This window comes from Typopeltis vanoorti, chromosome 17 (assembly GCF_054136105.1).
Source record: "Typopeltis vanoorti isolate ZY-2024b chromosome 17, IOZ_Tvanoo_1.0, whole genome shotgun sequence".
NCBI classification, from domain to species: domain Eukaryota; kingdom Metazoa; phylum Arthropoda; class Arachnida; order Uropygi; family Thelyphonidae; genus Typopeltis; species Typopeltis vanoorti.
The window spans coordinates 344,467-367,238 of record NC_143565.1 but is presented as its reverse complement, the minus strand read 5'-3'; the positions used below and the strand labels follow the sequence as shown (position 1 = coordinate 367,238).

The 22,772-nt window shown below is 33.4% G+C and overlaps 1 protein-coding gene across 2 annotated transcripts in view; it reads left to right on the top strand.

Annotated features, from left to right (window-relative positions):
• LOC150097088 (leukocyte receptor cluster member 8 homolog) overlaps positions 1-22,772 on the top strand; it is a 347,020-nt gene that overhangs the window by 254,142 nt on the left and 70,106 nt on the right. For both annotated transcript variants that reach the window (XM_090407668.1, XM_090407667.1), the window contains exon 13: positions 16,386-16,520. In XM_090407668.1, the coding sequence (XP_090263794.1) occupies positions 16,386-16,520 (135 nt within the window). The remainder of the gene's footprint in view (positions 1-16,385; positions 16,521-22,772) is intronic.

Sequence of the window (22,772 nt, the reverse complement as noted above, 5' to 3'; positions counted from 1 at the left end):
TATTTTCTATTTTGAAGAGAATAGTTTAGCGTTGCAGACTTTTTGGTATTGTCTGAATATGCTTGCTTCCATGTATTTGATTAAGTCCTCCACACTATAATAGAGCACAGATTATATAGAACAGGTACCAGAAGACATTTGGTGCCTAAGTTATTTAAGATTCTTCAGATATATATATATATATATATATATATATATATATATATATATATATTATTTTTATTTTTTATTTTTTTCAAAAGATCAGTTTATGTAGTAGGCTAGATTTTAGATTTGCCTTGGCCAAATTATGCTAGGAGATCAGCTTTATCTTCAGCTGCTGCAACAGTGGTGCCATCATGAAGAGTAACAGAAGTAGAAGCACAGATAAGCCAGAAATTGCACACAGTGGCTTTTGCAAGGGACCAGAATGCACAATTTCCATTTAGATTGCAAGGAAGTTCAACTGCTAACCTGCCAGTGCTTTCCTTTAATGTTACACAGTGATTAGCATTCATTTTGGTAAATTATGAAGACTACAACTATGTTAAGAATATATGTTATATATGTGTATATATTCCAGGTGATGACCTTAATATGAAGGTTGAAATGTCACAAAATTGAAATAATTATTCTTAACATGGTTGTAGTTTTCATAATTTACCGAAATGAATTCTAACCCACAAACCCCAGTACTCCCACTCATCTTTTATTCCATGTACATCAGTTTTCTGAAACAGCCTTACTCATGAAATATTTCCCCAAAGATAATTTTCATCACTTCAAAGCGAACAACAGACACCTTCATTTATAATCCTGCCCTGCCACACATGACCTCAGTTTTTTTGCAGGTTTGGCAACTTATATATGAGAAGAATCTGTGATTGTGTGTAGCTGGAGATACAATATCTAAGGGATATAATTGACAAGAAATCATAAACAGGAAACTAGAGATTACCTAGGGATGTGTAACATTCTGTCAATGTCGCTAAGGGTGTGGTGTCTGCTTTCCAGCCCTTCTGGTTCTGTGCTTGAATTTCACTATGATATGGATGCTTGTGAACGTCTTTAGGTGTAGATGATTTTTGTGTAGTGATTAATGTTGGCATGAGATGGCAGCATGATTTTCTTCAGAGAAAATTGCCACTTAGCATACTTGTAGGTGAGCTAAGTGTGTGTTAAAAGAGCTATCATTATCAGATTCCTGATGTATATCTTCAAGAGAGTGTACAGATACTGTGACTGCACTACACAAATTGACAGTATTACTAATCTCCTATCAACATTTTTTCTTCAAATTAATCAGCTCTTTAATTTTAGAATAAGATTACACTAGGTTTTTTTTTTTTTGGACCAATAAATTTAATGATAAATTATGCCAACATGTTTCACCAACTGGGCTGTTTGACTTCTTCAAGGCATACAAACGATAAAGACAACTCAAAGTTCGCTAGTACATAGAACAAACGTATACAATATAACAAAATTAAAAAGACTGGTAACCTCATACACATGGAGCATGTGTGTTCATTAGTTATTGTTGTGTGCGCGTGCGTGCTCTGTAGTTTGCAGCAAAATTAAATTTTGGCAAGCTTAGCTTGCCAAAATTTAATGTTGTCAAGTTCCTTTAAACTCTAATCTTATTAGAGTTTTCCACATGTCAGGCAGGATCATTCCTTGATTTCTGCTTAGGCTGCTTTCAGAACGGAGAACCATTGTGGCTTCTTTGAAATTGTGACACTGGAAATTTTCTTCTAGATAAGGCATGGAACTTTTGTCCCATTCAGTGGTGTGGCTTGTGTTGAAGAAGTGGAGGGCTAATCCGGAACTATCTATTCTGTTGCTTTTAACATCCTCCAAATGTTCCTTTTTTCTTATTTCAAGACTTCTTAATGTCTGACCTATGTAGTTTAGACCACAAGAGCAAGGGATGTTGTATATTCCAGTGTATTTGAAGAAGGCATTGCTGTCTTTTGGTGACCTTAATATATTAATATAAATCCTCAATTGCCATCCCTTAAGCAGGAACAGTGTCAAAAAAGATTGCCACTCTTCAAATCTTTTGAAATTAGAATAACTTTCAAGACGATCTGAAACATATTAAGGTCACCAAAAGACAGCATTAGATTATTAGATCAGAAAGCATTTAGATTATGTGGTTTTTCATAACTAATAATAAAAAAAAAAAAATCTGGTGGTGTTTAAAAAACTTATGCAGTTATTTCACAAAGATGGGCCCCTTTCTACAAACATGTTCCATGACTTATTGGCCACCCTGTATTTCAATCTTTCCTCTTACCAACTTAAATGAGTCCTTACACATTCTCAACTGCTAATGTTGTCAAGTTCCTTTCATTTTTTAATATGATTCTGCCATTAATGTCCTATTAATCTCTTATCTCCTCATTCCCTAATTTTTTTTCACAACTCTCATATTTGTGGTTTCTTTCCAATCTTTGATCAGTTGCTTTATTTCTAACCTCACTATACCAGCCTTGCTTATTCTGTTTATTTCTTTATTTAATTAGCCATCATCAATAAAAAATTATGCCCAAAGAGATTAAATATATAGCTTGTTCTATATTCTCCACTGAGATTGCATGTGATCCTGTCTATTTTCCTATTCTTCATCACTTCATCTCTTTATAGCTGATTTTCATACCAGAGCTGTTGCTGCAGTTATTTCATTTAGATAAAGAATCCTGCAGATTTGTACTGGATTTATTTTATTATTATACGGGCACCTCATGGAGTCCGAAGACTTGCAGGAGACCCAATCTATCCACACAATCTACCATACCTCTCCTTGAACCCATTAATAGAAAAAGCACTCACAACTGACTCTGGCAACCCATTCCACTCATTCACCAAGCGAAAAATCTAGTCCTCACACCCGTACTGACCACACCTTTATTCAACTTCCAGGGATGACCCCTTCTTCTGGTCCATCCAACCAAATGCTGAAACATTTTTTCCTGCATCTATCCTATAAAACCCTTTAAGCAACTTAAATGTTTCTCTCATATCTCTTTTTCTCCTATCATTCAACTTCTACAATCCACACACCTTCAATCTATCCTCATAAGGCACATTCCACAGGCCACTCACCATCTTGGTCACTTGCCTCTGAATCCTTTCCACTGCTTCCACATCCCCAAAAAACCCAGGGGGACCAGACTTGAGCACAGTAATCCAGATGTGGACATATCAAGACCTTATAAAGAGGAATTGCAACTTCCTTATCTCTACTTGTAAATATGTTCTTCACTAGCCAAATAATCTTATGTATTACCTTAGCAATATGTTCTTTAAACCTTAACTCTTTGTCTACCACCACTCTAAATCTCTGGTTTCATCTATTTCCTGGAGTACAGTGCCATCAATGTGATAAACGGCTTGTAATCTATTTATCCCAAAGTGCATAACTTTACATTTCTCAACATTAAACTGACACCCATTATCTTTTGCCTATACTGACAGATTATTTAAATCGTCCTGCAAGTTCTCCACATCGCCTTGATTAACTATTGCTCTACCTAATTTTGCATCATCAGGAAACAACTGAATATTTTCTTTCAGGTTATTTCCTATATCATTTATGTATAAATTAAACAGCAATGGTCCCAGCACTGAACCTTGTGGCACACCACTAGTCTCCATGTTTTCGCCTTGATTCTGCCCTTCCATATACCACGTTTTGATATCTGTCCAGCAGCAACCCTCTTATCCACTTAACCAGTGCCATATCCATCCCGATTTGTTCTAATTTGCATAACAGTGTTTCATGTGGTATTCTGTCGGATGGCTTTGCAAAATCGTCATTACTCTATTATAAAGTTAGTAAATTACTAAGGCATGACTGACCCTTCACAAAGCCATGTTGTACAGTATCATATTTTTATCTACCCATTCTTGAATTCTCTTTTTTTACCAATTTTTCTAATACGTTTACCACCATGTCTGAGATACTGATTGGTCTATAATTTGCTACTGTAGTCTTAGAACCTCCCCCTTATGCAAAGGAATAATTTTGCACTCTTTCCACTCCCTTGGAACTCTACCAGAGCAGAGACTTAAACAGCTTAGTCAAAGGCATTGCACACTCTTGCAAAACCCTAGCTGATATTCCATCTAATCCCACAGCTGTATTTACATTGAGATTCTGTAATATCGTAAGAACCTTTAATTCATCCACCACCACATTAGTGTCTGTCTCATAGGTTAAAGCAGTAACCTTACTAGTAAGATATATGCTTGCAGAGTGGTCACTCAGTAACTCAACTGTTTTATGTTCTTCCGTCTCCTTGTGATCATCATCACTCATTAAGGTTAATCTTCCATAGTCATTCTTCCTCTTACTTGCCACATAACGAAAGAACCCTTTCGGATTTATGGATAGATCTTCTGATTCTATGAACAGGTCCGATACTCTCCCAGCCCTTCATCCCATGCTGCCTTAAGAAATTTCTCTCAGTAGGTGTATAAATTCTATTTCCTTTCTACCATGTGATTTTTCTTCCTTCCAGTCTATCTCCATATTTAAATTTCCCCATAATAATCACTCGACCTGTACTTTTGGCGATGCATGTCTTCCAGATCATCTGTGGAATTCCCTGGCCTATGGCAACAACCAACTATATATTTTATTATATTAACTGTATATGTTTGAGTCTTAACAGATTGATTTGGAGGAAAATTGTTGATAGGAAGTTGTGATGTTTTTCATGTAGCATTATCGTAAGGTCCTGTACACCCTTTGAGGGTACATGTCAGCAATTTGATGATGATGAAATACAGATCCCTGTTATATTCCTTTGATTTCTCTTCTGTTTGCTTATGGTGAAAATCTAATCCTGACACAATCTCTATTTAGCCTGAACCCAGTTTGTTTTTTCCAGATTTCTCTTCCACAATTTTTCTTAGCCTATATGCTTGCAAAATCTTACCCAGAATTCACAGTAAGTTGGAAAAAAAAACTTCAGTAATTCTCATGCTGTAATTCTCTTTTTCAGGATTTATGGTCACATATTATGAAAGATTAGATTGGGTTAGATTCGAGAGACCGAAGGTTAATAGCTGAATTATATAAGAACCTGACTGCGTAATAAAGACGAAAGTAGGAAAAACTAAATGTGTGATTGATAGATATGTAACACAAGGATGCTGCCTGTCACCTACACGCTTCAATATATTTTCAGAAGAAATGATAAAAGAAGCATTTGATGAAGAGAAAAGAGGAATCACTACTGGAGGAAGAACAGTACAAACTATTACATCCGCAGATGATCAAGCAATGTTAGCTAATACGGAAGATGAACTAAAGCATCTAATGAAAAAATGTGAAAGTACAGGTAACCCTCGTATAGTGCGGTTTCGATATAACGCTGTCTACAAATTGTAGTAACCCTTGTTCAACATGGTATTTATACAATGCTGTTTCGATATAACACAGTCTACAAATGGTAGAAACCCTTCATCTTTTCATATATTTTTCACCGCGCGCCTTAAAAATCAAATTTTATCTTCGTTAAATTTGCGTCTGCCCGTATTGCGCATGTAGTTATAAGTAGTGAATTTATATTAGGGGAAATACCCTTTAGCATACCATTTATGTCAATTGTTTACCATTTAAAGTGTTTATGGCTGAAAATTGTCTTTGTTTGCTGCCGGAAAAGTGCATTAAAAATCATGTATGTTAATCTCAAGCTGAGTACTTTATTTTTGGGTGAGTTACATATGATACATAATGCTTTTTTTTTTATGTAAAAATTTTTATTTTTTTATAGTAATGGCCACTTAGAGGGCTTTTGCGATATGGTTGAAAATGAAATTAGTGAATTAATTAATGGAGAAATAGATTTAAATGAGGAGGAACTGGTACAATTAAGAGATAATGTTGAACCAAATGGTGGGGAAAATTCTGATTGTGAAGAATCTGTTAAAGAATTCCTTTTGAAGAAATTAGCAGAAGGATTGCACTTGGCAAGAAAGTTAGGAAGTTATTTTATGGATAATGATCCCTCGATGGAGTGCTCCGGAAAATTCACGAAATAATTGGATATTTGTTTAACTCCATATTATGAACTTAATAAAAAAGTGTTGCATAGTGGTAAGCAAGGTCTTATTACTGACTTCTTGATAACTAAACCAGCCAAAGTATGCAATGAGAATTATACAAATGATGTCCAAAAGATATCAAGTGATGACGACGTCTGGCCACTTGTAAATAAAGAACATCTATGAAATGTTAGTTTTGGAGACGGTGATGATGATGATTAAAATTGCACTTTATTTTATTTTGCCTAAAACAAATTATGCATTATGTGCAATGAAGTTTACATACAATTTGTAATTTTATAAGCTTATACTATGTATTTGTTTCATAGTTTATATGTTTTCTAAACTTACATAAATTACCTGAATTAAATAAAATATATTTGTCGAGTATGTCATTATTGTTTATATAATTTTAAAAAAAAAAACGATTTTGGAACATAATCCTACTTTTTCTATGTGATCTGAGTCTCGCATAACGCGATTTATATAATGCAGCATTTCTACGGAACCTAACATCTGCATTATATGAGGGTTACCTGTATATGCAAAAAATATGGTATGAAAATTAAAACAAAGAAAACAGCAAAAGTGATGAGAACCAGGCAACCAGGAAGTGTTATGGTGATGATGAATGGAGAAAATGTAGAACAAGTGACACTATATAAATACCTTGGTAGTTTAATACAAGAAAATGGAAAGTGTGATATAGAAATTAAAAGAAAAAATTAACAAGGAAAATAAAGGAAAAAAGGGAAATGTGTATTTACATTATGGAAAATACCAAGAATAGCGATCAGAACTTTACCACCTTTGCTGCGAGTTGCCTGAGATTGTACTACGTACTAGGACTACTTGCATTAGTTCATGCTAGTAATCGCCGAAACTTTTATAGTTTACTATATTCGGCATGAAACTCTCTGATTCCAATCTTTGAGTTTCTTATTCGGTTTTAAAACAATGTGGGATTTAATATCCCCTTAATTTAAATAATGTGTATATCACCGAAATGAAGCCTATTGGCTCTTTATATTTATATTTTAGTAACTTAATGGTTGTACCTTTTTGACAACTCGTATAGCAGAGTATATAAGTTCTTTTTGCTATACTCTTTGGTATCTATTTGGTCTAGCTACTCACTGATGAAGCCTCGAAAAAGGCTGAAACTGGTCTGGGTAGTGACATCCCACCATAGTGTAATAACAGCCTACATTTCCTTGGAAATGTGTTTTTACATTATGGAAAATACCAAGAATAGCGATCAGAACTTTACCACCTTTGCTGCGAGTTGCCTGAGATTGCTACGTACTAGGACTATTTGCATTAGCTCATGCTAGTAATCACCGAAAAAACTTTTATAGTTTACTATATTTGGCATGAAACTCTCTGATTCCAATCTTTGAGTTTCTTATTCGGTTTTAAAACAATGTGGGATTTAATATCCCCTTAATTTAAATAAAGGAAAATATGCATTAAATATGAAAATGTGAAAAAATTTGATTGTCAATAAAACGAATAAAAATTTAAAGAAAAGGCTTATTAAGTGTTATATTGGGAGAATAACTTTATATGAAGCAGAAACATGGATAATTGGGAAGAAAGAAGCTAAAATGTTGGAGACATTTGAAACATGGTTATGGAGAAGAATGGAGAAAATACAGTGGACTGAAAAAACTACCATTGAAGAAGTATTACATAGAGTTGAAGAAGAAAGGAATTTACTAAACGCCATAAGACAAAGAAAGCATAATTGGATCGGACATGTATTTAAGAGGAGACAGCTTATTGAAAAGAATGATAGAATAATAGAAGGGAAAATTGAAGGAAAGCGACAAAGAGGAAGGAGATGACTAATGGTGCTTGATGACATAATGGGCACAAGAGGATATCAAGAAATGAAGGAGGAAGCCAAGAGACAGAGGAAATTGGAGGAAGAGAATTTGCTGAGATTCCGTTGGACCTGTCAAGAGACAGAATGCTAATGATGATGATGATTACAAAAGAATATCTGGTTCCATGGAAATTGCAGAACATGCCATTTTAGTTTCTGGCTCATGGAATTTAATGTAATTAAGATGCTCATCATGACAAACAGCTGTTTGTCATGATGAGCATCTTAATTCAATCAGTTTGCTCAAAATATTATAACTCCATACTGGCATTGAATTTGATAGACTCCTGTTGGACTAAAGGTGGAACTTTATTCTTTGCAGTCTATAAAAGCAGAAATCTTGTTAATAGGGAAAAAAAGGATAACCCTTTGGCCAACCAATTTCAGCTGTTTGTTTATTCCATCAGAGACACCTTTAACATAAGGAATGGTAATGTGATATACCACTTGAGAGGAAGGTGACAAGGAAACACTATAGCTGTTAACAACTTTGTGGATATATGACTTGCTGGAGGCATATATCCACAAAGCCATAACTGCTAATGTAATGCATATTTACTAATAAAAATAAAAGGGCTTTTTTTTTTTACTTTACATTAAAAAAAAAAATGCAATTTATGAGATTGCATGGGTACTCAAGCAGTGTATCATAAAAGTTGCCTTTGCACTAATGAAAAAGTCTTGATGATGCTGATGTGACCTAAACAGCTTCATCTATCATTTAGAGACCAGGAGTATACCAAATTTTATGTGCATTCAGCATCTGCTACATCAGAAAGACAAGTTAGTTGGGAGAGATTTGCATGAAAGAACATAGTAAAGATGGAACTATACGAATATAGACATTGGGTACATAAATGTGGACTATTATTTTTCACCACTAGTGAAACACACAGGTACTTTGACAACACGAGAATATCATATATTGAATTCAGTAGCTATGTGCATAAATTCAATATATGGCATCTGTATATCCTACTGTAAGTTTCTTATTGTTTCTTTATTAGGTTTTCTGAGTCTCGACTATTTTTTTTGTTTTCAGGACTCGAGACACTTTTTTCGAAGTCCTGAAAGTTTTTTGGACCATGTTGCTCACAAAAATAATTTTTGAAAAATATATGCAGTAAAATTATTGTGATCACGGATAATATTATCAAGCAGCTATTGTTATCAAAATCAGTCGGTTGCAAAACACACCGTTTAAAATTAATTAAAAATAATCTGTCTATTATAATCAAAGTTCATTATTGTTATCAAAATCCTCAAATGTTTAGCTTTTTGGGTCTCAGAATTCTAAGAAATAAAGGTTAATCAGGAGAAAATTTGACAATGAATATTTGTCGAAATCTGACTTTTTTTTTTTTTTAATCTTCCTTTAATCTTATATCTTCCAGGCAAATGCAGGGGGATACAAATACAGTCTAATTGTGATTTTTGGAGTTTATTTTCATGCTCCCTTTCAGTAAGTGAATTTGACTTTAAGTGCTCATTAAAACAGCTCTTAGCATTATGGAAGAAGCAAGTAAAAAAACGTAAAGATTTATCTTTTCAAGAAAAGCAAAGAATTTGAGTGTTATGATAGGTTGGCCAAAATGAGTCAGCATAAAACAGATCAAACATTGAAACTTCAGGTCTTACTAATGAGAACATGGATCAGAAGAGAGCCCGATCTGGTAAGGATACTCAAGTTTAATCAGCATTAAACATTTGGTTTAGTAATGTTCGTGAAAAGAATGCTTTGATTAACGGGCCTTTGATGCATCAAAAAGCAGAACTTACAAAACATGGACAAAGAAAAAAAATTCACTGCAGCTGATGGATGGTTTAACAGGTGAAAAAAAGCGAAAGAATATTGTGTACAAGTGTATTCACAGTGAAGAAAACAGTGCTGATTTTTTATCAGCTGATGTGTGGATTAAGGCCGAGTGGCCAAAATTATTGCTGAATATTCTCCCAAGAATATTTACGATGCAGACAAAATAGGACTCTATTTTTGTGCAGTGCCGGAGCATACTTATTTGTTTAAAATTGAAAGTACTAAAGTATTTAAATCTTCAAAAGAGCGAGTGACAATTCTTTGTTGTGCTAATATGAAAGGTTAGAAACGAGAGCTCCTATGATTGGGAAAAGTAAAATCCTGTTGACTACTGTTGTAGTGCAAATGCTTGGATGACTAATGGCATTTTCAACAATTGGTTAGTTAAGTGAGATTTTAAATTAAAGCGAAAAATTGTCTTGTTAGTAGACAACTGCACTGCACACACAATTTATTGTTAAAGAACATCAAAGTAATTTTCTTGCCTTCGATCGTTAATTCAACCATGCGACCAAAGCATCATACGAGCTTTTAAAGCTTATTATCGCATGGAAGTTCGTGCGAGAATTATAGCGGAATTTGATTATATAAAAGACCAATCTAATGCATTTGCATTTGGTAGCAATTTCATGGAAGCAAGTCTCAGAGAAGACTATTGAAAACTGCTCCCAAAAAGGTGGATTTTTTAAGACAAGCTCTGAAACTCCTTCCAAAGAATTTGAATATCTTGCAAATGAAATTTTTGATAAAACTCCAGACGGTACGTCAAAAGAAGAATTTGAAAATTGATTGGCAACGTTGAAGTGGTGGCTACAATGACAGTGTTGGAAATATATCAAGTTGCTTTTCATGAGAACTTGAACCTAATACGAGTATAGAAGAACAAATTTTAGAATCTCCTCCAGCCAATGCCCAGATGCAAAAAAGCTCTATGAATACTTCGTCGGGTGTGCAACATAGAGCGACAAACTTTGAAAGGCATTATGAGTATGAGCAATTTATTCATGAACTACTATATTCAAAGACATGACAGACAACACTAGATAAGTTTTTAAAATAAATTTTATGTTGTTGCTTATTGAAAAGTTGTTCATAACAATAATAAAATTTTATTATGTATGCCCAGACGAAGCCAACAGTCTAGTTGGCGACACAAGTCGGCTTAATGTGTTATTAAAATCTTCGGCCAATATATCCCAGTCTAATTTTATTATTGAATTAAAGTCAGTGGTCTAAAATATAGAATTATAATGTCCATAACAATAAATTAAATTAAATACTACAATTTAAATTTTTTATATTCTTTGCTTAATGTTATTAACCTGTTATTGCTATTGAAAAGTGACTGTCCCAAAGCAACGTCTACTGTATTTATATTTTACATGTAAATAAGTCTTCTTCCTGTCATGAATTTTAGGCCAAGTGGCCTGTTCTTGTCTCATACCATTGCTTTCTTGATTTTCCAATTATTTTTCCATTTATTTTATATCTGTATAGTATTTTTGGCAGTCTGATATAGTCCATCCCGTTTAGATATCTGTTCTAACCATTTTTTGTTTATATTTACTTATATAGGAGTACATTGGTTTTCCAGTTGAACAGTATTAGTGGAATCCATACTGGCTGTTGTTTATTATTAGTTGAGCACTTTCAAGAAAGCAAAGAAGTTGGCTGTCGATTGTTCTCTCCATTTCTTTGGAGAGGACCGAGGGGGGAGAGAGAGAGCAAGATTCTGCTAATTCTTTAATTTTTGTTATTTGCTCTTCTTTGTAATACATAATTCTTCTCTGAAATTGATTCACATATTGGCAGTTGTTATACTTGAGATTCCATCTTTTGGTTGCCAATCTAGATGAAGCGAATAAAGTGAATTTGCATTGCAAATTCACTTCATTTCCCTGTTTAACAAGCATTTAAATTTTTACAGATCAGCCTTAATTCTTTTCCTGCTACCTGAAGATTCCTTGGTCCTTCTTTTCAAAAATGTGATTCATGCATACGTTCTAAATGCTTCATCTGTCCACTGGTGTTTGATGCCTTGCATGAAATCTGCCTTGGATAATAATTCCAGTGAGCTTCTCCCATCTATTATTTATAATAATTATTATAAAATATTAAAATTTTATAATAATTTTTATCTTACCACCAAGTTATCAAATGTGTCTAAATTTAAAAATGAAAAACAACTTAACCACACAAGTATATCAAAGCATGAAAGTTCTGATTTACTGTAGTCATTAATTAGTTTTATTAATTCATAATAAAGTTTTAATCATTCTCTATAATCTGTATAATTGATACAATACGCATCATCATCATGCTTTCAAGGATTTAGGCCCAGAATGGCATGTTCTGGCCTTGGAAGTCATCGTTGAATATCTTAAGACCACATCCTGGTTTTCTTTTTCCTAATGGTTTGTAATTTAAGTCTTGTTTTGATAAATTTCTGTTTTCATTCTTTCAACGTGTTCCACCCATTTATGTTTATGTTTCTAATTTTTTTTCTGTTACCGATTCCTGGTTTAATTCTTTCATAATTTCTTCATTTCGTTTGTGATTGAATAGAGTATACTTTGCAGTTTTTCTCATAAACTTCATTTCTGCCTGTTATTAATCTTTGTCTTTTTCTTTTATTGTCCAGATTTCACTTCCATACAATAGAACTGGTAGGACTAATGTATTATATACTTTTAGTCTGGTTTGTTTTTGAACTAGGTTAGGTTTAAATATAGAGTTAATTACACCTGTTAATTTTAAATATGGAATGGACTGGTTTAAGAATGACGGAGGCAACAGACCGAGAGAAATGGAGAAGAGGTGCTCTCTGCTGCAACCCTCTTTTTAGAGGATGCTACTGGATGATGATGAATTTTAAATATTTCACAATTTTTAGGTTTATATCTTTTTCATATGTCCTCGGTACATCATAATACATCCTGGGTAGTTAAATGAATTCACCTGTTCTAAAATCTTGTTATATACACTTGGTTGTCGGCTTACAACCGACTTCCATTCTGGCTGACAGGTCATGTGTCGGCCATATATTTATTAACAGTATTCTTTAACCTTTCTAATCTTTTTATCATCTTTATAATTTTTTATAATCTTTTAAATTTATAATTATGTATATTGTACATAATGTGAAAAATAATACTGTACATACTGTACTGTAAACAAAAATACAATCTAAAATTAATGTAAAATTAATACAAATGAAATTTACAAAATCAATTTTTAATCTTTGCTTGTGCTGGGTTGTGGATCGTCAGGGTCGTGTTTTTGAGGTAGGAGATGTTCTCTTGATGAGTTTTGTTTGATTCTTGAATGATACATTCAACCTTTGTGAATCGTTCGACATTAGGGTCCATTGCTTCGAAACTGGCAAGAGCTTTATTCAGTTGTGAAAAAGAATCTGATAAATTCTTTGCAGTGAATTTCTTTTCTGGCTCCTATTCTTCCTCTCTCGCTTTACCTTCTGACACTCTCTGTGCTTCCAATTCAATCAACTCTTCATCCGAAAGTTCTCTTATTTCACAATCTAGCAACTCCTCTACATCTTCTATTTCACATTCTAATTTAAGATTTTTTGCAAGTGTAACTATTTTTTCTGTAATCACTTCCAGTTCCTCTCCTTTTTCAAATCCTTCAAATGTATTCGCATAACATTTTAGACACTTTTTCCAAATTCCTGACATACAATTCTTTCTTACACATTCCCATGCGGTTGAAATATTCTTGATATACTGAAGAATGTTGTACTGCTTCCATAAGTCTCGCAAAGATAAATCAACATCAGAATCTATCGCTTCAATAGCTTATGCGAATGTCGTTCTGAGGTAGTGAACCTTGATTGCTGAAATTACACCCTGATTCATGGGTTGAATGAGAGTGGTTGTGTTAGATGGCATAAAAACCACTCTAACATCATGTTGAAGGTTGTCCAGGTGAGGAGGGTAGCGGCCAGGGGCATTGTCCATAATCAATAAAATCTTGAAAGGAATACCTCTCTCCACACATTATTCACGAGCCTGGGGAATAAAGCAGTTCATGAACCAGTCTTCGAACAGTGCTTGAGTCATCCAAGCTTTAGGGTTTGAACGGTAGTAAATGGGCAGTGTGTGCTTGTTATGTGCTTAAATGTATGAGGGTTTTCTGAACGCTAAATGAGAAAAGGCTTCAGCTTAAAACCCGCGGCATTCCCACCAAGCAACAAAGTCAACCGATCCTTAAAAGCTTTGAATCCTGGCATCCTTTTTGCTTCTTGGTGTGTACGTACGATTAGGCATGTGTTTCCATTGCAAGCTGGTTTCATCTACATTAAATATTTTTCCAGTAGATAACCTTCTTCTTTTATTAAAGAGTCGAAACTATCAACTAATTTTTGGGATTCATCTGCACTTCCTGCTTCTCCTGTGACATGTACATTATGCAAAGCAAACCTTTTTTTTTTAAATGCTTAAACCATCCAGTACTAGCATGAAAATCTTCTGCGTAATCATCTCCGGTGCATGATTTTAAACTCTGAAACAGACTTCTAGCCTTCACTTGCACTGTGCAAAGGCTCATGGGTGAATTTTTCTGTATTAAATCTTCCATCCACATAAACAACAATTTCTCAATTTCATGGATGGGTCCCTGTCGTTGTTTAGTTAAAATTGTAGACTTGATAGGTGCGAAACCTTTCACAGCTTCCCGAATTCTTTCTTTGTCCTTAAGTATCGTCGATACTGTGGAAATGTGATAACTTCAAGTCACGTGCTATCATATTCACTTTCTTTCCACCTTCATACTTCTGGATAACTTTCATTTTACACTCTAAATCAATAGTTTTCCTTGACTTCTTAGCTGGCATATCTGTAGATGAAGACATTTTCCTTTTACTAGACATTTTATGGGTAGTATTTCAGTAGAATTTTAATTAATATACCACATGCAACAGATGCTTGAAAGCCACCGAGTGTATGTGAGAGATAATTATCGTACGCGGGTTATCGTACGATAACTATCGTATCCCACGGTTATCGTACGCGCAGCTGCCTGATTTATTATTAATTTATTTTATTTTTTTTTATGTGTGGTCGTAAGTCGACGACCAGATCTATTACTATTTTAGTTTGTACTAGCTCTTGTCCTTTAAAGGCCATTGTCTTTGATTTTTCGGTTGATATTATCATTCCATAATTTTTGGCAATCTCATTTAAATTTAAAATATCTCTCTGTAAGTTATCTTCAGAATTTGTAATTATTATTTGGTCATCAGCAAAAAGGAGAGTGTTTAAGTTCACAGTAAGAGAAAGTTTAATACCTTGATGGAAAATTTTATTCCATTTTTTATTATTTCATTTAGAAAAATATTAAAAAGAGTTGCTAAAAGGGGACATCCCTATCAGACTCCTTGGTTTATCTCTCTCGTATATGATAATTCATAATTTAATCTTATTTGTGTTTGATTATTTTTGTATATACTTATGATAGCTTTTAGATTATTATTATTTTTTTTTTCTTTTATTGTGTTAAATAAAATACTTCTTTTAACTTTGTCAAATGCGTTTTCAAAGTCAATAAATGTAATATCATCATCATGCATATCAAGGATTTAGGCCTAGTATGGCCTGTTCTGGCCTTAGAAGTCATCGTTTAAGAGGACGTCCTGGTTTTCTTTTTCTTAATGGCTTATACTTTAAGGCTTGTTTTGGTAATCTTTCTATTTTCATTCTTTGAACGTGTTCCATCCATTTTTTAAAATTTTTTTCTATTACTGATTCTTGGTATATGTAATATACCAATATAATATGTAATATGCAATAAATGTAATGTCTTTCTAAATTGTATTCTCTATTATTAATTCTATGCAAAAGGCTGGGTCCTTTTTTAAAGATAGGGGTCATAATTGCTTTTTTCTGTTCTATTGAATAGATTTCTGAATCTGAACCCAGCTTATCTACTCCAGGTGATTTTCCATTTCTTGTTTCTTTCAGTGCTGATTTCAAATTCTTCTTTAGTATTTCCTTTTCATTTTAATTAATGTTTGCCAGTTAACTTTTTTGAAATATTTATCTGTCCACAATTCTGTATAGAAGTTCTTCTAATTTCAGTTTGGTGTTTAATTTTATGTTTTCTTTAGTATCTGTACTTAAATCTTTCAAAATCTTATATACATTGATACAATACTCATTTTACTAAAATTAAAAAAATAAAATTGATACTTTTCTGTTTCACATTTCTAAAATTAAATTTATGTAAGGGCTCAAGTTGCTTTTTCCATACTTGAGACAAAAAAAAATTTCAAATATTTCATCCCAGGAAGTCTTGGGAAGAAATCCTATTTCCTGTGTATAAATCACTTGAAATTAATGCCATTTTAACCAAATTCTGTTTATGGACTTGTAATTATAACTAATAATTATTGCTAACCATTACATTTCTTAACTCCTTATTAAATTTATTTCTTTTCCTATGTTTTCCTTAATACCTCATTTTAGTAATAAAAAAAAATTCTTTATATAATAATATAGTAAAGTTTGCCTGAATTCTGTACAAATATATTTTTTTATTATTAAAATAATGTTCTAAAAGATTTATGCTTCAGTTATTGTTTTGAAACATTATTTATTCTTTATGGGTTTCACTTTTTTTTATTCTTAGGCTCCAGATCCATCCACCATTAGACCTGTACATATACTGCGTAAATCGTTGTTAATGGTGAAAGATCACTGGGTGAAAAACCAGGATTACCATTATGCTTGTGATCAGTTGAAATCTATTCGTCAAGATCTTACGGTTAGTATATCTGTCTGTTTATTATTTATTCATTGCTTATTACAACAAAAAAAGTGTCCCCATCTACATTTTATAAACAATTCGGAATTTAATAACAAATTATAATTTTAAATACAAAAAATAGATCTGTTTTGTGTGAAAATTCTGTGCTGTATTTTGATCATCAACTGTTCCAACAGAAAATCTCATATCAGGTAGATCACAGCTTTCCATCTCTGTCTTTCATATTCATTCTTCTTGAATACTGTTTTAGCTCATGTTTTTTTCTTTCTTTTCTCTCTCGCTCTCTCTAAATTTTGCCTTATCTTGTCTTTTTCTGTGGCCTCCCATTCAACATCATCTGCATAAAGCCGTGTTTCCCAACGTTTTTTGGATCATGCCCCATCTCAACGCCTCAAAGATTTTGACCCCCCCCCCCCCAGCATAATAACAATCAGCCAAGTTCTGAAAAAGTTATAATAGGTACTTTAAATAAAAAAGGAACATAGGTAAAACTGTTTTTAATTTGACTTTCTTCAATGAATATAAATTTTATCTTACACTTTGTATATTATAAAACATAAATTGAACTGAACTCGGGAAAATAAAATCTGAGTTAATGTTATCCTTGAGCTTGATGTCTGCTGCAAAGAGTTTTTATTTGAGGTACTAATTTAGTCAATTTCACTCTCAAATCCCCCACAGTTTGTAATATCCAGATTATTTCTTTTTTTCAGTAACAAGTCATTTACAGCACTAAAGCCACATTCAATTAAATATGACAACAGGAAGGGCAACAGTAATTTTTTGCAAAACTAGTTAAATTTTGGTATTTCGTTCTTGTCAGAAAGCCGTGCCGTTAGTCCTTTTATGTTGAATAAAGTTCTAATCAGAGAGTTTCTTGCCGAATATAGTAAACTATAAAGCTGCCCAGTATTGTACTACGTACTACTAGGATCACTTGCATTTGCTAATGCTAGTGTCGCCGATACTTTATAGTTTACTATATTCGACAAGAAACTCTGATTCCAATCTTTGAGTTTCTTATTCGGTTTTAAAACTATGTGGGATTTAATATCCCCTTATTTTAAGTAATGTTTTCATTGCCGAAATGAAGCTTATTAGGTCTTTATATTTAAGTAACTTAATGGTTGCACCTGTTTGGATAACTCGTTCGCAGAGTATATAAGTTCTTTTCGCTATACACTTTGGTTTTATTAAGTCTGGCTACTCACTGATGAAGCCTCAAAAAAGGCTGAAACCGGTCTGGGTAGTGACCTCCCTCCATAATGTAATAACAGCATACATTTCCTAGGAAATGTGTTTTTACATTATGGAAAATACCTAAGAATAGCGATCTGAACTTCTCCACCTTTGCAACGAGCTGCCCAGTATTGTACTACGTACTTCTGATTCCAATCTTTGAGTTTCTTATTCGGTTTTAAAACTATGTGGGATTTAATATCCCCTTATTTTAAGTAATGTTTTCATTGCCGAAATGAAGCTTATTAGCTCTTTATATTTAAGTAACTTAATGGTTGCACCTGTTTGGATAACTCGTTCGCAGAGTATATAAGTTCTTTTCGCTATTCACTTTGGTTTTATTAAGTCTAGCTACTCACTGATGAAGCAATGTTTTCATTGCTTCATCAGTGAGTAGCTCAAAAAAGGCTGAAACCGATCTGGGTAGTGACCTCCCTCCATAATGTAATAACAGCATACATTTCCTAGGAAATGTGTTTTTACGTTATGAAAAATACCTAAGAATAGCGATCTGAACTTCTCCACCTTTGCAACGAGCTGCTCAGTATTGTACTACGTACTTCTGATTCCAATCTTTGAGTTTCTTATTCGGTTTTAAAACTATGTGGGATTTAATATCCCCTTATTTTAAGTAATGTTTTCATTGCCGAAATGAAGCTTATTAGCTCTTTATGTTTAAGTAACTTAATGGTTGCACCTGTTTGGATAACTCGTTCGCAGAGTATATAAGTTCTTTTCGCTATACGCTTTGGTATTATTAGGTCTAGCTACTCACTGATGAAGCCTCAAAAAAGGCTGAAACCGGTCTGGGTAGTGACCTCCCTCCATAATGTAATAACAGCATACATTTCCTAGGAAATGTGTTTTTACGTTATGGAAAATACCTAAGAATAGCGATCTGAACTTCTCCACCTTTGCAACGAGCTGCTCAGTATTGTACTACGTACTTCTGATTCCAATCTTTGAGTTTCTTATTCGGTTTTAAAACTATGTGGGATTTAATATCCCCTTATTTTAAGTAATGTTTTCATTGCCGAAATGAAGCTTATTAGCTCTTTATGTTTAAGTAACTTAATGGTTGCACCTGTTTGGATAACTCGTTCGCAGAGTATATAAGTTCTTTTCGCTATACGCTTTGGTATTATTAGGTCTAGCTACTCACTGATGAAGCCTCAAAAAAGGCTGAAACCGGTCTGGGTAGTGACCTCCCTCCATAATGTAATAACAGCATACATTTCCTAGGAAATGTGTTTTTACATTATGGAAAATACCTAAGAATAGCGATCTGAACTTCTCCACCTTTGCAACGAGCTGCCCAGTATTGTACTACGTACTAGGATCACTTGCATTTGCTAACACTAGTGTTGCCAATACTTTATAGTTTACTATATTCGGCAAGAAACTCTCTGATTCCAATCTTTGAGTTTCTTATTCGGTTTTAAAACTATGTGGGATTTAATATCCCCTTATTTTAAGTAATGCATATATTACATTTTTTGCCTCTTACCATTTGGTTCTGAAGACGATGCAGGCTGTTCTGGTAAAATATGAAATACTGTCTTTTTTTTTTTTTTGAGTCTGTTTCAGCTTCTGATTGTTTGAAGGAATTTTTTTTTATTTTTTATCAGCCACTTATCCATCTCGGGGTTAAATTTTTTAACATAGATCAAATAATATCACCAGTTAACGATACTGGCACATTACAGACTGATAAATGAAATTAGTAAATATTACCTGAATAAGGTAATCCCAGGACCAGGAACATTTTTCTCTTTTGTGACTTTTCTTCCTTTACGGTAATTAGGCCTAACGCAAAACAGACAGCAAAGGCAGGTTATTGAAACGTGCATATGATTGGTGCTATATTAACAAAAGATCGTGCAACTGAAAGATAAAAGCATAGCTGACAATTGAGTTGAAATGCTAACTCTCTTCAACCGAATTCCATATGTGAAACTGCCATAACATTCATTATATATATATATATATATATATACTTAGTTTTAAGTATATATATTAAAAAATAAAACTAAGTAATATATACACTTTTACGAATTTTAACACGTTCGGTTGAATTTTATTGCTGCCTTGGGAAATCGAACTCAGACATATAATTAATAACAATAGTTTTTAGTTAGATACTGTGTTTGCCCATGCATCATATGGTTTTGTTTCAGTCTATACAGCATAGTTTATATACATGTCCCCTGTTCAATTAATGAACAGGGGACATGTTGTTCATTAATTGGTGTGTTTTTATCCCAGTTGTCTCTAATTGCACTATTTTTGAGAAATATATTACACAGACTCCTCATATACCTTATTCACTGGCATAATAAAAGTACTTGTTTTCATTGCCTCTGCAGTATAGTGGCTGTTAGGGAGGGTGTGTTCTTTACCACTGCAAGGTTACTATCTCCCCACATGAACTTATTTAAGCTTTTTTTCATGTGTGAAGTATATGCGAAACTTTTATTGCTAACAGAAAACTAGCTCAGATGACAGTGATAATATAAAACGAGTTTTGATATGTATATAAAGTCAATATCAACAGTCCCTGATTACGAACGCGTGGTGAAAGGGACAGGAAGATTTGGAGCTTCCCTGGAGAGCATTCGAAGTAAATACAATTAACCACTGCTTTGAAATGAAACGTATAAATAAGCAATATTTGCTAATATTCATTAAGCGCCGAAATACGCAGGAAGCAAAGTTTGTGAACCAACACTAATGTGCGAATTTTTCCATTAAAATATAAAAAATAACAAAAGAAATAATAAATAATAAAAGTTCAATACGTTTTTTTAAAATAAAAAAAAATCTATTTAGTCTTAAAACATTTTAACTTTGTTTTCATTATTTCACGCCCCCCCCCCCCTCAACAAAGCCTACGGCCCACAAAAGGGGCCATGGCCCACAGTTTGGGAAGCGCTGGTGTAGATGACGAAAGTAGTTGCAGTTGGTGGAATAATGGAGATGGAGAGTTGTAGAGAAGGTGCCCTCCCTCGATGAGTCTTTGTATTCCCTGGAAGTGTTATGTAATAATGTATGTATGTATTATGTTATATTATATAGTATATTATGTTATATTATATAAGCTAGAGAAAAGAAAATGTTATTACAGAAAATCATAAGGAAGTGAAAATACATTTACAGTACTGCTGTATTTATCAATTCCTAAGTTTATGTCGTCTGTTTACAAGATGAATCGTCTGTCTCTCAGTACCTATGTCAGTAGTGTCTTATCTGGTACGAAACACTGGGGATGTTATATGTATTGCTAACACTAAACATCAAAAGTGTTTAGATTGCTTCGTGGTAGCCTAGCCTATATACTAATGATTGAATCATTATAAAATTTTTATTTATAGTAATTAATTAAATTGAACAAATTAAGTTAATTTTATGCAGTTATGATTTAATACTGCATCTTTACATTTGTGTACATTTCTCTTGACTGCAAATGGCCATGTACAGTCTGTAAGTGTTTGTGTGCCTTAGTTTTGATAAATTTTTAACTTTTTATAATTGAACTTCTGTATGTTTTATGGTAGTAAATGATAAAATAGACTAGTATCTACATATATTTTATAGATTTTTGTATTGCTTTAGGGGAGGATTGTAAGTATGCAGTTTAATAAAACTCCAGTGGTAGGTGGAATATATCCCACTATATTATATCAAACAAGGAAAGAGAAATAGTCAGGCCGTTAACTTTAATGAGGATTTCAGATTTAGGAATGGTTCTCCAGTTGACTGCAGGAGGACAAATATTCACATAAAAGGAGGATCAAAAAATTATATGGAAATGAATAGGCCTGGAAGTTAAATATCTACTGTGGGTTATCCAGCTCATAGAAGGGATTATGCAAGGACATTTTAATTGTGGAAAACAATTTAAATTGTTTTCCACAATTACTTAGTTTAGTGATGCTGGTTAGTAAACCAGCATAATTTTAATGAGTTTTAATAAATGCATTTTTTCCATTCTTAGTGTTGATTATACCGTTAAGCATTATTATGAATAATCAATGACACCTGTGGTGAAAGCTAGGGAAATTGTTGCCCAAAACAGACAAATAACCACTAGGCTACTCGCTATACAGCTTGATGTCAGTAAAGAAATGACCAAATTAATCTTAGAAAGCGGATTGCATAAGAGGAAGATTTATTTGAGGTTTGTGCTACAACTTTGACACATGAACAAAGAGAGACCACCAGTTTCCATATTGTCAAAATTTCGTCCATATAGTTGATCAAGATCATGATGGTTTTGCAAAGAATTGTCACTGATGAAAATTGATGTTTTCAATTTGATCTGGAAGCAAAACACCAGAGCATGGAATGGCATGGAACATCTTCTCCCCGGCAGCAGAAAGTCAGTTTGCAGAAATTACATGTCAAGACAACAGTTATTGTATTTTTCGAAGATGCTGGAGTTATCCGCTGTGAATTTGTTCCTGAAGGCATCACAGTGAATGGGCAGTATTATTCGATCTGTGTGATGGAACTGTATTCTTGAGAGACACTTGTGACATTAAATTAAGAATTATAAACACGGGAATATTTTAATGTTTACCAAATATTTCAGTCCGAAACTACAGACTAACCTTCAGTGGCTTGATGGGAACAGTTTTTACAAGGTGGAATACAAACAATTGATCATTCAAAAGTAGAACGAGCTACGTAATGTTACATTGCTAAGAATTAAAGAGAGGTAAATTTCATCAGAGTGATGAATAAATTATAGGTATTAATTCACAATTTCATATAACAATCTCATCATCAAATTCCTACTTACCCTCAAGGGATGTACTGGATATGATACTACATGTAAATTTTTCATCATTACTAACTTCCTATCTACAATTTTCCTCCAAATCAGTCTGTTGCTTGTCAAGACTCCAACATTATCAGATCTTATATTTCTATTATCTAAGGCACTTTGCACAGTATCAATCCCCCTATATCTTGGTCTTCCTCTGGGTCGTTTTCTTGCCAACCTGGTAG